Source organism: Phoca vitulina, unplaced genomic scaffold (assembly GCF_004348235.1).
Source record: "Phoca vitulina isolate PV1807 unplaced genomic scaffold, GSC_HSeal_1.0 scaffold40, whole genome shotgun sequence".
NCBI lineage: Eukaryota > Metazoa > Chordata > Mammalia > Carnivora > Phocidae > Phoca > Phoca vitulina.
In genome coordinates this window covers 14,185,777-14,198,701 of record NW_022589743.1, presented here as the reverse complement: position 1 = coordinate 14,198,701, position 12,925 = coordinate 14,185,777, and the positions used below count along the sequence as shown (strand labels likewise).

The window sequence follows — 12,925 nt, the reverse complement described above, 5'->3', positions numbered from 1 at the left end:
CCATTAAAAATACTAGAAGAGGGGCGCCTGGGTGGCTCAGTCGTTAAGCGTCGGCCTTCGGCTCAGGTCATGATCCCAGGGTCCTGGGATTGAGCCCCGCATCGGGCTCCCTGCTCAGCGGGAAGCCTGCTTCTCCCTCTCCCACTCCCACTGCTTGTGTTCCCTCTCTCGCTGTCTCTCTCTGTCAAATAAATAAATAAAAAATCTTCAAAAAAAAATACTAGAAGAAAATATGAAATTTTAGTCCTATTTAACTGATCTCAAAAATTAAGAGGACATTTTAAGCATAACATCACTGGAAATATAAGAAAGGAAATCTCAGGAGGTGTTTTAGTATATTCTATCCCATATTTTCTTCTAGTACTTAAAAAAAATTCCCTTACTATTATAAGCACTGCTGCTGTGAAAGTCCTTACATATGTACCTTTCGCAAAGATGCCTGCATGGTAAGTTCCTAGCAGTGGAACTTCTAGGTCAAAAAATATATTTAGTTTAAATTTCAGTTGATATGGATTGATATTAATTTATATTCCCATTAATAGTTAATGAGAGTGCTTATCTCCACACCTTTCCCAGACCTACATACTATCAAATTTAAAAGGTTTTTGCCAATCTGATAGGTATCTCATTGTTACTTTTTGCACTTTTACATTTTTTTTTTTCTTAATTTAGTTCTTTAATCCACTTGTCATTTTATTTTAAGGCTGGTCCAAGTTAAGGACTTCACCATTTTCCCCCTTCAAGATAGTGAGTTGTTCCTCCAAAGGGATAGCCAGGAGTCCTAACATCAGTGAATAATCAATCACTTCTTTCCTCAATTGTTTGAAATGCTACATCCATCATATACTCCTTTGCATGTATATATTGATCCCTTTTTGGACTCTTGGTTCCATTTTGCAAGTCCATTTGGACATTTATCTGCCACTGCCAACTTATAAAATATTCTGATATCTGCAGGGCACCTAACCATCTTAGTATTTCTCTTTTTCAATAACATCCTAACTATTCTTATCCATTTTCTCATCTGGATAAATTTTAGAATCAACTTGTCAAGTTAAATCGAGTTGTGTGGGGGGCGGAGCTGGTTGTCTCAGCTGGTAGAGCATGTGACTCTTGATCTCAGGGTGCTGAGTTCAGGCCCCACAATAGGTGTAGAACTTACTTAAAAAAAAAAAATCCAGGGGCTCCTGGGTGGCTCAGTCGTTAAGTGTCTGCCTTCGGCTCAGGTCATGATCCCGGGGTCCTGGGATCGAGTCCCACATCGGGCTCCCTGCTCAGTGGGAAGCCTGCTTCTCCCTCTGCTCCTCCCCCTGCTTGTTCTCTCTCTCTCTCTTTCTCTCAAATAAATAAATAAATAAAATCTTAAAAAAAAAAAATCCAGTTGGGATTTTGATTAAAATGATAATAAATTCGTAGATTCATTTGGAACAAACTGAACTTCTCATCCAGGAATTGTGCATGTTTTCCCACTTATTCAGAGATTTATTTTTTCCCTCAGAAAATTTCATGGTTTTCTTCGTATCAATTTTATACATTTCTTGCTGAATGAATGAATGAATTCACAGAACAACTTTTTGTGGCAGGTTCAGGGAATGTAGTGATGAACAAGACAAGTTCCTTGTTTTCATGGGGCCCACATTCTATTTGAGAAAAATGGTCAATAATTAAATAAATAGAAAAGATCAGATAGTAAGAGGTCCTCTGTAGAGAATTAAAGTAGGGTTATTGTAGAGGCTGTGTTTAGACAACAGGCTTGTGCCATGGCAACTTGATTAAGGCAAAAGGGCCCACAGTGACCACCTGGCTGAATACAGACAGGCCCATCAGTCCACCCAGCTCAAAATATCCATAAGCCCTAGCTGACCAATGGGCTATTTACAACCAGGCACAGTTACCAAAAAAGGGAAAATTCCATATGTCCCCATACCTCCTCACCTTCCCACTTTAAATACAGCCCCCACCCATGGCCTCATGGCAGATGGTCTCTCCTTTGCTGTCCTGCCTGATGCTCCCTTGCGGTGTATTCAATAAACTTCTTTCTTCTTTGTTCTGCCTTTCATCGCCTGCACCACTGGCTTTCACCTGATCGTCACCCCACATTTGTCTCCCACATCCAACCAGGCGGTGAGACACCACAGTTATGAGATACTGGATGGCTAGGAAAGTCTCTCAATATTTAGACCGAGGTCTGAATAGCAAGAATCCATCCTCATTAAGCTGCTAGAGGTGAGGCAAGCATTCTAAGGAGAGGGAACAGCTAATGCAAAAAGTCCTAAGGCCACTAAATAGCTTGGTTGCTTCAAGGAACGGAAAAAAGGCCATTGAGGCTGGAGTGTAGTGGAGAAGGGGAAAACTGTTAAGAAACAACGTTAGACAAACATTTAGGGACCAAATAGATCATGTAGGTTTTCTTTCTTTCTTTTTTTTAAGATTTTATTTGTCAGAGAGAGAGCACAAGCAGGGGCAGGGGGCCTGACACATAGCTCGATCCCAGGAGCCCGGGATCATGACCTGAGCTGAAGGCAGACGCTTAACCAACTGAGCCACCCACGCATCCCTCATGTAGGTTTTCATAAGGAGTTTATATATTATTTCATTTTATTAAAGAATAATTGATATACAATATTGTATTAGTTTCAGGTGTACAACATAGTTGATTCGATATTTATATGCATTATGAAATGGTCACCACAAAAAAATCTAGCTACCATCTGTCACCATACAAAGTTGTTACAGTATTACTGACTATATTCCCTATGCTGTACATTGCATCCCCATGTCTTATTCATTTTAGAACTGGAACAATGTATCTCTTAATCTCCTTCACTTATTTTATCTCTCTCCACACCCCCCATACATATTATTTTAAATGTGATGGGAAGTCCTGGAGTGTAGTGAGTAGCAGAATGACTTGATCTGATTTATGATTTTGAAAGATCATGATAGTAGCCAGTGGAAAAAGGACTGCAGAGAGCCAAGAGTGAAAGAAAAGAGACTTGGGGGGAGACTAATGTAGTGGTCCAAGTGGGGGGTAATAGTGGCTTGGACTGGGATGATAGTGGTGGGGTTAGTGAGAAGTAGTAGGTTCAGTATTGATTTTGGAGATTTAGTCAAAAGGATTTGCTGATGAACTAGGATTGGAAATTGGTGGGAGGATGGAGTGGGGAGGAGAATGGAGGAAAGAGAAGAATAAAAAAACTCCTAGGTTTTGTTTCTGTTTTTTTTTTTAAGATTTTATTTACTTATTTGTTTGAGAGAGAGAGAGAACAAGCAAGGGGAGGAGCAAAGGGAGAGGGAGAAGCAGACTCCCCGCTAAGCACAGAGCTTGACACAGGCCTCCGATCCCAGGACCCTGAGATCATGACCTGAGCCAAAGTCAGATGCTTAACTGACTGAGCCACCCAGGCACCCCAACTCTTAGGTTTTTTCGGCTTGAACAGCGTGGTGGATAGTGATGCTTACTGATGTGGTAAGACCGTGGGTGGAGAGCCATGGTCCTGGATGGTGTTACCTCGGGAGAGCATATAGGAAAAGAAAAGAGCCGAGGACCAAGCCCTGGTCTCTCCCAACAATTTAAGGTCTGCTAGGGAGAAATCAGCAATTGAAAATGAGAAGGTGTGGTTTATCAATTGGGTAGGAAGAAAACCAGGATAGTGTGGTTCCTTTTAAGCCAAGAGAAGAAGTTTTAAAAAAAGAAGTGATGGTTGATATGAGGAATTCTTAATCTCAGGAAACAAACTGAGGGTTGCTGGAGTGGGGGGTGGGAGGGATGGGGTGACTGGGTGATAGACACTGGGGAGCGTATGTGCTCTGTTAAGCGCTGTGAATTGTGCAAGACTGTTGAATCTCAGATCTGTACCTCTGAAACAAATAATGCAATATATGTTAAGAAAAAAAAAAAGAAGATAGCAGGAGGGGAAGAATGAAGGGGGGGAAATCGGAGGGGTAGACGAACCATGAGAGACGACGGACTCTGAAAAACAAACTGAGGGTTCTAGAGGGGAGGGGGGTGGGAGGATGGGTTAGCCTGGTGATGGGTATTAAAGAGGGCATGTTCTGCGAGGAGCACTAGGTGTAATGCACAGACAATGAATCATGGAACACTACATCAAAAACTAATGATGTAATGTATGGTGATTAACGTAACAATAAAAAAATTAAAAAAAAAAGAAGTGATGGTTTTGCTAGTTACCAAGTTTCAAGAAGGAAACAGTGGTTCTATTTGCTTCTTCATTTGGAGAGAGTCAATAACAGAAAAGTCATCATTACCTTTGGAAATAGAGAAGTCTGGTTATGTCACAAAAACGGTCTTAAAAGAATGATGGGGATGGTTGCTGTTTGGAATAGGTTTAGGAGAAATTACGAGGTAGGAATTAGAAGTAGAATTTAGATAGAGACAACTCTTTCAAAAAAATCTTCCTGCAAAGAGGTGCAGAGAAATGGTGTAGTGTTAGGGGGTCAGGTAGTTTTTGCGGTTGTTGTTGTTAATTAAAACAGAAATCAGAACACGTCTGTGTGCAGATGGAAATGACCCCATAGAAAAGGAAAAACTGACGAGGTAGGAGCAAGAAAAGATAAATGGTGGAGTAAAGCTCTGGAGGAGAGAAGAGAAAGGATCTGGAATACAAATGGAGGGTTTACCTTTAACGGTAGCAAGGCCGCTTCATGAAGAGGAAAATGAGGAACTGAGAAGCCAGGGTGTTGGATGGAAAATGTGGATATCATTTTGAAAAAGTGGCTGAGAAGTGACAAAAATAGTGGAAGAAAGGAAGACAGTGAACCATGAACAAATAAAGTAGTTCCTAGGGATCAGTAGGTGATGACATCTTGGTGTAGTAGCAGTTAGCAATAACTTTAAAAGAGCTTGGGTTTTTATTTATTTTTATTTTTTTTTAAAGATTTTTTTTTTATTTATTTGAGAGAGAGAGAATGAAAGAGAGAGAGCACGAGAGGGGGGAGGGTCAGAGGGAGAAGCAGACTCCCCGCTGAGCAGGGAGCCCGACGCAGGGCTCGATCCACGGACTCCAGGATCATGACATGAGCCGAAGGCAGTCGCTTAACCAACTGAGCCACCCAGGCGCCCCCCAAAGAGCTTGGGTTTTTGATGGACAAAAAAAGAAATGATTTGGAGGCAACATGAAGAGCAGGTTTGAAGGTAAGAATAACTGTGAGAAGTAAAACAATCTCTACTTGGAAAGTTGCAAGAAGGTAGTTTTACCAGGTGATAAACCAGTTTTCAGTTGGAACAGGAAGTTAATGGGAACATTTAGAGGTGAATAGAGGGGAAATGGCTGTTAACAGATGTTGAAATCTAAAGTGTGGAGTGAAATGGTTAGAATGGTTGGTGAAAAGTAGACACCGAATCAGATTAATAGAAGTAGAGGGTAGCATGGAGATGCTAATCAGGGTAATGGTGTATGACTTGGAGACTACTGGTTGTGATTGAGTGAAAAGGATTATAAAGCATGGGTGGAATTATCTTTTTTTGTAATCTTTAGGGAGCGAGGGAAGGTGGTAAACTGTTGAAGATAAATAATATGGAGCTACACAAACTGTTCTCTCTTGCAGGTCTTGTGGTTTGGAGGCTACTGGATTAGAATTGCTAATTTTTCATTTAGGATTTTTGCATTTACAGTTACAAAATATAGTCTATGGATTTCCTTCTAGGGTTAATGATTGTTAGGTTTGGTAACTGGATTGTGATCATCTTTCAAAACAAGCTGGGACTTTTTCCAAGTATTTTCACTTTGAAACTATCTGGTCTAATGTATTTTGATGTAGGGGCTTAACTTTGACTACTTCCATTTTCTACATAAATGTAATTTTATGTAATTCAGATTTTCTACATTTTGAGCTGATTTGGTTATTCATATTTTTATTGGTTCAAAGAGTTTTTCTATTTGTACTTCTTGTGCTTTTTTTTTTTTTTTTTGGTGCCAATAGTTGGATGAATGTTTTCCTCACTCCTATTTCTGTATTAGTATCATCCATTTGAGTCTCTCAAAAACTGTACAGGAAAGGGCACACCGGAGAATTAATGGTGAAGTGGCTAAAACCGGAAAAAGTGAACTTTTTTTTTAAGTGAACTTTAAACTGATTCACTGCAAGGAAGTTTGCTGCCGAGAACATACTAACCTGCCTACTCTGAGGCTTCATTTGTGGAAATCGGCGCAAAGGTTTCAGTGCTCAGAATACAGCGTACTGGGCGAAGTGGTGGGAACATAACCAGAGCACCGGAGCGCTTGGCAGTTTCCGTAAACTATTTTCAAGTGATAACTTGAAGTGAAACCACCAAAGGAGTAAAATGCTTACCCAGGGCTCGTTGGAAAAAGTACTAGGCTTAACAAAAGCTTAAAAGATCTGTTTAAAATTAGTTAAAATATAACCCTTTTAAGTCTCCGACATACCTAGTTATGTGAAACAAGACTGTTCAGCGGAGGGTGGAAATTTTCCTAAGTTCCCTTAACAACACAAACTGGATTGCTTGCCTCAACTCCCAGTCGGATACATCCCACCCAAATCCAGTTCAAGAGTGCCACACTTTTTCCAGGCTGCTCACAAACGACCTTCCGAAGTGAGGTTTCCCGCCATTTCACTTCAAGGAATGAACGGTCTCCTTCCCGTCCCCCCCCCCCCCGAGCCCCGAGCCCCGAGCCCCGATCCTACGCGGCTATCCCCGCAAGGCGAGCAGCGTAACGCCAAGGGCAGTAGGCTGCATTACGATCCCGGTGACCGAGCCCAAAAGGTGACAACCCGAGTTGCTCCGTAAGTGCTTCTGCGTACGACGAAAACCCGGAGCGAAAACACCCAAATCAAAACAGAAAACCAAGCTGGGCGCCCACGGGCCCAACGCCCGCGCAGGAGGACGAAGCGCAGCGGTTCCTGGGAGGAGCGAGGATTGGGGGCGGAGGGCGAGCTTGCTCCAACTCGACTCCGGATTGGCCGGGTCCAGAGAGCCGAGTGACGACAGCCGGGGAGAACGTCTGATTTGTGTGGTGGGCGCGGGGAGGCGGGGAAGCGCATTGCGCAGGCGCAGCTGCTCGGCTCTTCTCGCCCTAGTGCTCCGGCCCAGCTCTCGCGGACAAGTCCCGACATCGCGCGCCCCCCCTCCGGGACCGCCCCCTCCCCCCTCTCGGCGTCGTCGAAGATAAACAATAGTTGGCCGGCGGGCGCGGAGTGTGTCTCCCGCCGCCGGATTCGGCGGGCTGCGTGGGACCGGCGGGATCCCAGCCAGCCGGCCATGGCGGGGCTGTACTCGCTGGGAGTGAGCGTCTTCTCCGACCAGGGCGGGAGGAAGTACATGGAGGACGTTACTCAAATTGTGGTGGAGCCCGAGCCGACGGCTGAAGAAAAGCCCTGGTCGCGGCGGTCGCTCTCTCAGCCGTCGCCTCCGCAGCCGTCACCGCCGGCTCTTGCTGGCAACGAAGTCTCGGGGAAGGGCCCAGCGGTGGCAGACCGAGAGGCTCGCGACCCTCCCCCGGACGCCGCGGCCTCGCCAGCTCCCGGTCGCTGCTGCCGCCGCCGTTCCTCAGTGGCATTTTTCGCTGTGTGCGACGGGCACGGCGGGCGGGAGGCGGCACAGTTTGCCCGGGAGCATTTGTGGGGTTTCATCAAGAAGCAGAAGGGATTCACCTCGTCCGAGCCGGCGAAGGTTTGCGCTGCCATCCGCAAAGGCTTCCTCGCTTGTCACCTCGCCATGTGGAAAAAACTGGGTAAGTTCGCTGCTTGTCTGCCGCCCGCCTCTTTTTCGGGCAGTTGAGGGCTCTTCTCAGAGCGCCAGCACCGCGTGGGCTCCCGGCTCCGAGAGCGCTACAAAGTGCACAGTGGTGGAAGTGAAGTGTCCCCTCGGTCCGGTAGCGCTTTCCAGGGTGGAAGGGCCGGCCAAAGTGGCGCTGGGAGAGATCGGATCGCTGTATCCCGCAGCCGCCCCGCGTCTAATTTCCACCCGGCCAGAGTCCGGGGAACCGGTCCTCTCCCGGCTTCACTTTGGAGGCAGGCTGAGAAGACGTGTTTGAAACCTGGCGCCAGATTTTGGCCAAAAGATGAATTCAGAGCACTTGGTACCTGAGTCCCACGCAAAGGAAGCCGGAGACGGCAGAAATGAGAGTGTTCCCTTAGAATCTGTCATAATTTTGCTCTTGCAGGACTTGTCCCTGTCGGGTTGCCTCCTGCCGGTGGTGTCAGGTCACCAAATTGACCCCCGGTGGCTGGTAGTTGAAGTATACTGTAGACTAGTTTAAGAAGGTCAAAGGTAATCATCCAGCGACTTAAAAGTCTTGGGAGGAAATCGGTTGTGTTGATTATAAAATGGTTTTAGGATCTTTATGCTTGTACTGCTTATGAAAAACAAAAGCGAGGAATGCGTTGTTAAGTCTTAAACTGGCCCCACGTTAGGGGTGTGTGTTAAATTGTACTAGGGCTTTTTTTTTTAGTTGCCTTAGCTAATTGCTGTCAGATAGTTCTCACCAGTTACTAGTTTAAAGTTGTAACTGCCCGTCAAAGTAACAAGAGAAAAGAAATTACTGATATATTAAAAGGAAATAGCTTACTTTCTAAAAAATTCGGTGTAGTTGTAGTTTCATCTAAACTTTAAATTAGTTTTCTAAAGCATCCAGTGTTTCTGTACCCAACATGTGTTATTATACAGACTTAGAGCTGCTTACGCATTGCTCTGTATGAATGGCATGAATCTTTTCTAGAGAAAAGATAATAACTTCTGTCATTTAAAAAAAATCCTCTTGTTTAATGGTACCATAATGTTGCTTTATTTTTGTCAGAGGGAGAGAGAAGAGTGTAAAGATTGGTCAAATAGAGAACATTTTTAAAAAAGGTATTGTCATAGAGTTGTAGACTAGCTTCTTTCAAAGTCTGTTTTCTATTTGTCTGGCTTTCTGCCAAAAATTGTTTGATTGACTCATAGAACAACCAGTCCTCCTGTCAGAGGCGTTTCCCATCCAATCCCAGAGGCCCCTATTACTTGTTTTGTTTTTGTGTAGGCAGAGCAGAGCTGAAAGCACTGCAGTATATTCCAGAAATATGTCATTTCATTGCCTGCAGGGCAACCAGGAGTGGACACCAAGATAACAAGATAGAGGAAGATTAGACACAAAGAACTATTAAGAGTCCTGTTTATTTTGCAGTACACTTGGAGCAACATGAATTTGCCATATATTTGAGCTAAAAGGATAAAGCATAAACCCTGTTACTTGAGCATTTTTTAATAAGGCAGGGACTGTGCCGTCAAATGCGAATGTGTATTTTTTTTTTTTTTTTTTACATACACGTGCTTTTTGAGTCAAACTTTCCCTCCTATGAGGCATGGTTTAGAGCCTTATATACCAAACAAATATTCAAGTTTGCTTTGTTCCACAGCTAAGCCTTGTACTCCATCCTCAAAACTTAAATTAAAAAAAAAATGCTGAGTATATGAAAGTCTTGACACAAGAGATGCAGGTTTTTTTTTGTTTTTTTTTTAAAGATTTTATTTATTTGACAGAGAGACAGAGTGAGAGAGGGAACACAAGCAGGAGGAGTGGGAGAGGGAGAAGCAGGCTTCCCGCGGAGCAGGGAGCCCGATGTGGGGCTCGATCCCAGGACCCTGGGATCATGACCTGAGCCGAAGGCAGACGCCTAACTACTGAGCCACCCAGGTGCCCCAGGAGATGCAAGATTTTTTTTTTTTTTTTTTTTTAATATTTTATTTATTTATTTGACGGAGAGAGAGCACAAGCAGGGGGAGCAGCAGGCAGAGGGAGAGGGAGAAGCAGGCTTCCCCGCTGAGCAAGGAACCCGATGTGGGGCTCGATCCCAGGACCCTGGGATCATGACCTGAGCTGAAGGCAGACGCTTACCCGACTGAGCCACCCAGGTGCCCCGAGATGCAAGTTTTTAAGAAAAATTGTACTTCAGTCCCAAATTCATGGGTGGCTCCTCAATTTCTATAAAATAAACTCTGCAGTTTGTAATCTACAGGTCAAGCCCTTTCAACTCCAACTTTAGACTCCCTATTTGATTTTATCTGTTACTCACATTTCTAACACATTAGTCTACTCACTTTTTTCCCAGGGCACGTTTGAATACCCCATTTTCTTGAATTTTCCCCCAAAAAAGAAAACGGAAAAATAAACTCCTCAATCTCTAAGTCTGTGTGTTTTCTTCTGTGAAGACTTCTGTTTTTTTTTGGAATTAAGCATCCGTTGTTTCTACTTTTTAGTGCTTATTAGGTTATAGCAGTGCTTCTCAAACTTTTTGTTCTTAGAACCCTTTTTACTCTTAAATGATTGAGGACCCCAAAGAGCTTTTGTTTATATGGACTACATCTGTCATATTTACTCTGTGAGAAATTGAAACTGAGGAAAATTTAAAAGTATTTATTAATCTAGGGTACCTGGGTGGTTCAGTCATTAGGCGTCTGCCTTTGGCTCAGGTCATGATCCCAGGGTCCTGGGATCGAGTCCCACATCAGGCTCCCTGCTCTTCGGGGAGCCTGCTTCTCCCTCTCCCACTCCTCCTGCTTGTGTTCCTGCTCTCACTCTCTCTCTCTCTGTCAAATAAATAAATAAATCTTTTAAAAAATACTAATCTATTAAAAATAAACTAAATATATGTTAATATATTTAAGTGAATATGCTATTCATAATTCATTATATCTATTCAATAAATACTTATTAATATAATTTAAATGAAAAGTCACTTCTGAAATTAATACTGAAATAAGAAATATTCTCATAACTGCTTCTGCATTCCATCTTTTGTGTTGTGTTGTCTGGTTGAAGTATATAAACAAGGCAGCCTCACATGTATAGTAGGAAAAGGGAGGAATAGTTTAGTAGTGTTTTCAGATAATTCTGGATATTCTACACCAAAGTGATCGTTTTTTAAGGTTAGTAAAAATGGAATCTGAAACCTTATCATAGGACTTTTTATAGTTTTCCAGAGAGCCTCTGGAAAGATAACAGTATGTTGTTGAAATAAAGGTGATCTCTGATGTGATTATGGGAAATCTACCACAGTAGTTGTAGAGGAAGATGGAATATGGAATTTTTTTTGAGGGACTGTTATTTACTTCCCCTTTGTTTTGATTTTCAGTATTATTGAACAGTATCAATATTTCAGAAATTGCAAGAGAGAGGGTGTGTGTGTGTGTGTATGTGTGAGTGAGTGTGTGTGGCATACGTGCATTACTTTTGCTGGTTTAAAATGATTCCAAAATAACAAAATGTAGGTGATAAATATGTCTAAAAAGATTTTTTAAATTTTTCTTTTTTTAATTATGTTTTAATTTTAATTCCAGTATAGCTAAAATAAAGTGGAAGTTTTGTTACCTTAGTGTGACTGAGGATCAGAGCATTTACTTTAAAGAATACGACCAAAAGAATTATGAAGGGCTGGTCTTAACCTAAATTGTTGGTTATAGGTTTGGCAGGTAGTTTTTGTTACCTTAAAATTTAGAGATACTGAAACAGAAAGAAAATGGGAGGGGTAGAGGGAAAGACAAGGGAGAGTGAGATAGAACTAAATTTGAAGAAGGGTTCTCTTAAATCAAGAGAATTTTAAACCTGTATATTTTAGTTTGGTATTTCTCAGTTTTTATTTTCAAGGGCTTTCACCCTCTCACACATCACATGTTTGAAAGAGTTTGCCATATTTTTCAAGTACTGATTTTTTTCTATTTTTGTTAATCATTTTTTACTTTTGATCAGTATTAGATAATCTCTTAATCACATGTTGCATATATCAATAGTTCATTCCTTTTTATTACTGAGTAGTATTCCATTGTGTAGATACACCACAATTTGTTTATCCATTCACCTGTTGATGGGCGTTTGGGTTGTCTGCAGTTTTGGCTGTTACAAATGAAGCTGATGTAAAGTTTTTCTTTACAGTAGAAGGCCACTAATAAATGTAGAAAGAATGATAGGATTTTAGAAAATCATATTTAGTAACCATCATAATAATGATTCAGTCAAGAAACATCAGCGAATGCTAAAACTAGTGGGTGAAAATTTGAGGAACAGAATTATATGTTAGTTTTTTTTTTTTTTAAGATTTTATTTATTTATTTAATTAACAGAGAGAGAGAGAGAGAGAGAGAGAGAGCGCGCCAGCCTGAGAGGGAACACAGGCAGGGGTGTGGGAGAGGGAAAAGCAGACTTCCCACCGAGCTGGGAGCCCGATGCAGGGCTCTATCCCAGGACCCTGGGATCGTGACCTGAGCTGAAGGCAGTCGCTTTAACCAACTGAGCCACCCAGGCGCCCCTATATGTTAGTTTCTTACTGGGTACCTTAAAACAACAGAAATTTATTCTTCATGGTTCTGGAGGCCAGAACTCTGACATCAAGGTGTTAGCCTCTGTTTTGGAGGCTCTGAGGGAGAATCTCTTCCATGCTCTCTCTCTTAGCTTCTGGTGGCTGCCAGCAATACTTGCATTTCTTGGCTTGTAGATGTATTACCTAGTCTCCACTGTCTTAATATCACCTCCTCTGTGTCTTCTCCCCTTCTCTCTCTTTTTTTTTTTTTTGCATTTTATTTATTTTTTTATTGTTATGTTACTCCCCTTCTCTTTTAAGGACACCTGATTTTGGATTTAGGGCCCACTCTAATCCAGGATGATCTCTTCTTAAGATCTTTAACCTAATTACATCTGCAGAGACCCTTTTCCCGAATAAGGTCACATTCACAGGTTCTGGGTGGGCCTGTCTTTCATGGGGGTGGGGGGACCATTCAACCCACTACAAGGATTTTTATATTATCTGAGATTATCTTCCCACAAATACTTATTAATTACAAGGGGAAAAAGATTATAGTGGAGAAACCTGGTAGATACCACCTTAATCAAGTGACCAAAGGTAGCATCATTTTTTTTTTTTTTTTTTACAGATTTTATTTATTTATTTGAGAGAGAGAGAATGAGAGACAGAGAGC

At 42.3% G+C, this 12,925-nt stretch overlaps 1 protein-coding gene across 2 annotated transcripts in view; it reads left to right on the top strand.

The window, feature by feature from the left end:
- The first annotated feature begins 7,055 nt into the window (after positions 1-7,055).
- Positions 7,056-12,925, top strand: part of PPM1D (protein phosphatase, Mg2+/Mn2+ dependent 1D) — a 43,689-nt gene continuing 37,819 nt past the window's right edge. For both annotated transcript variants that reach the window (XM_032428974.1, XM_032428973.1), the window contains exon 1: positions 7,056-7,712. In XM_032428974.1, the coding sequence (XP_032284865.1) occupies positions 7,241-7,712 (472 nt within the window). In that variant the 5' untranslated portion in view covers positions 7,056-7,240. The remainder of the gene's footprint in view (positions 7,713-12,925) is intronic.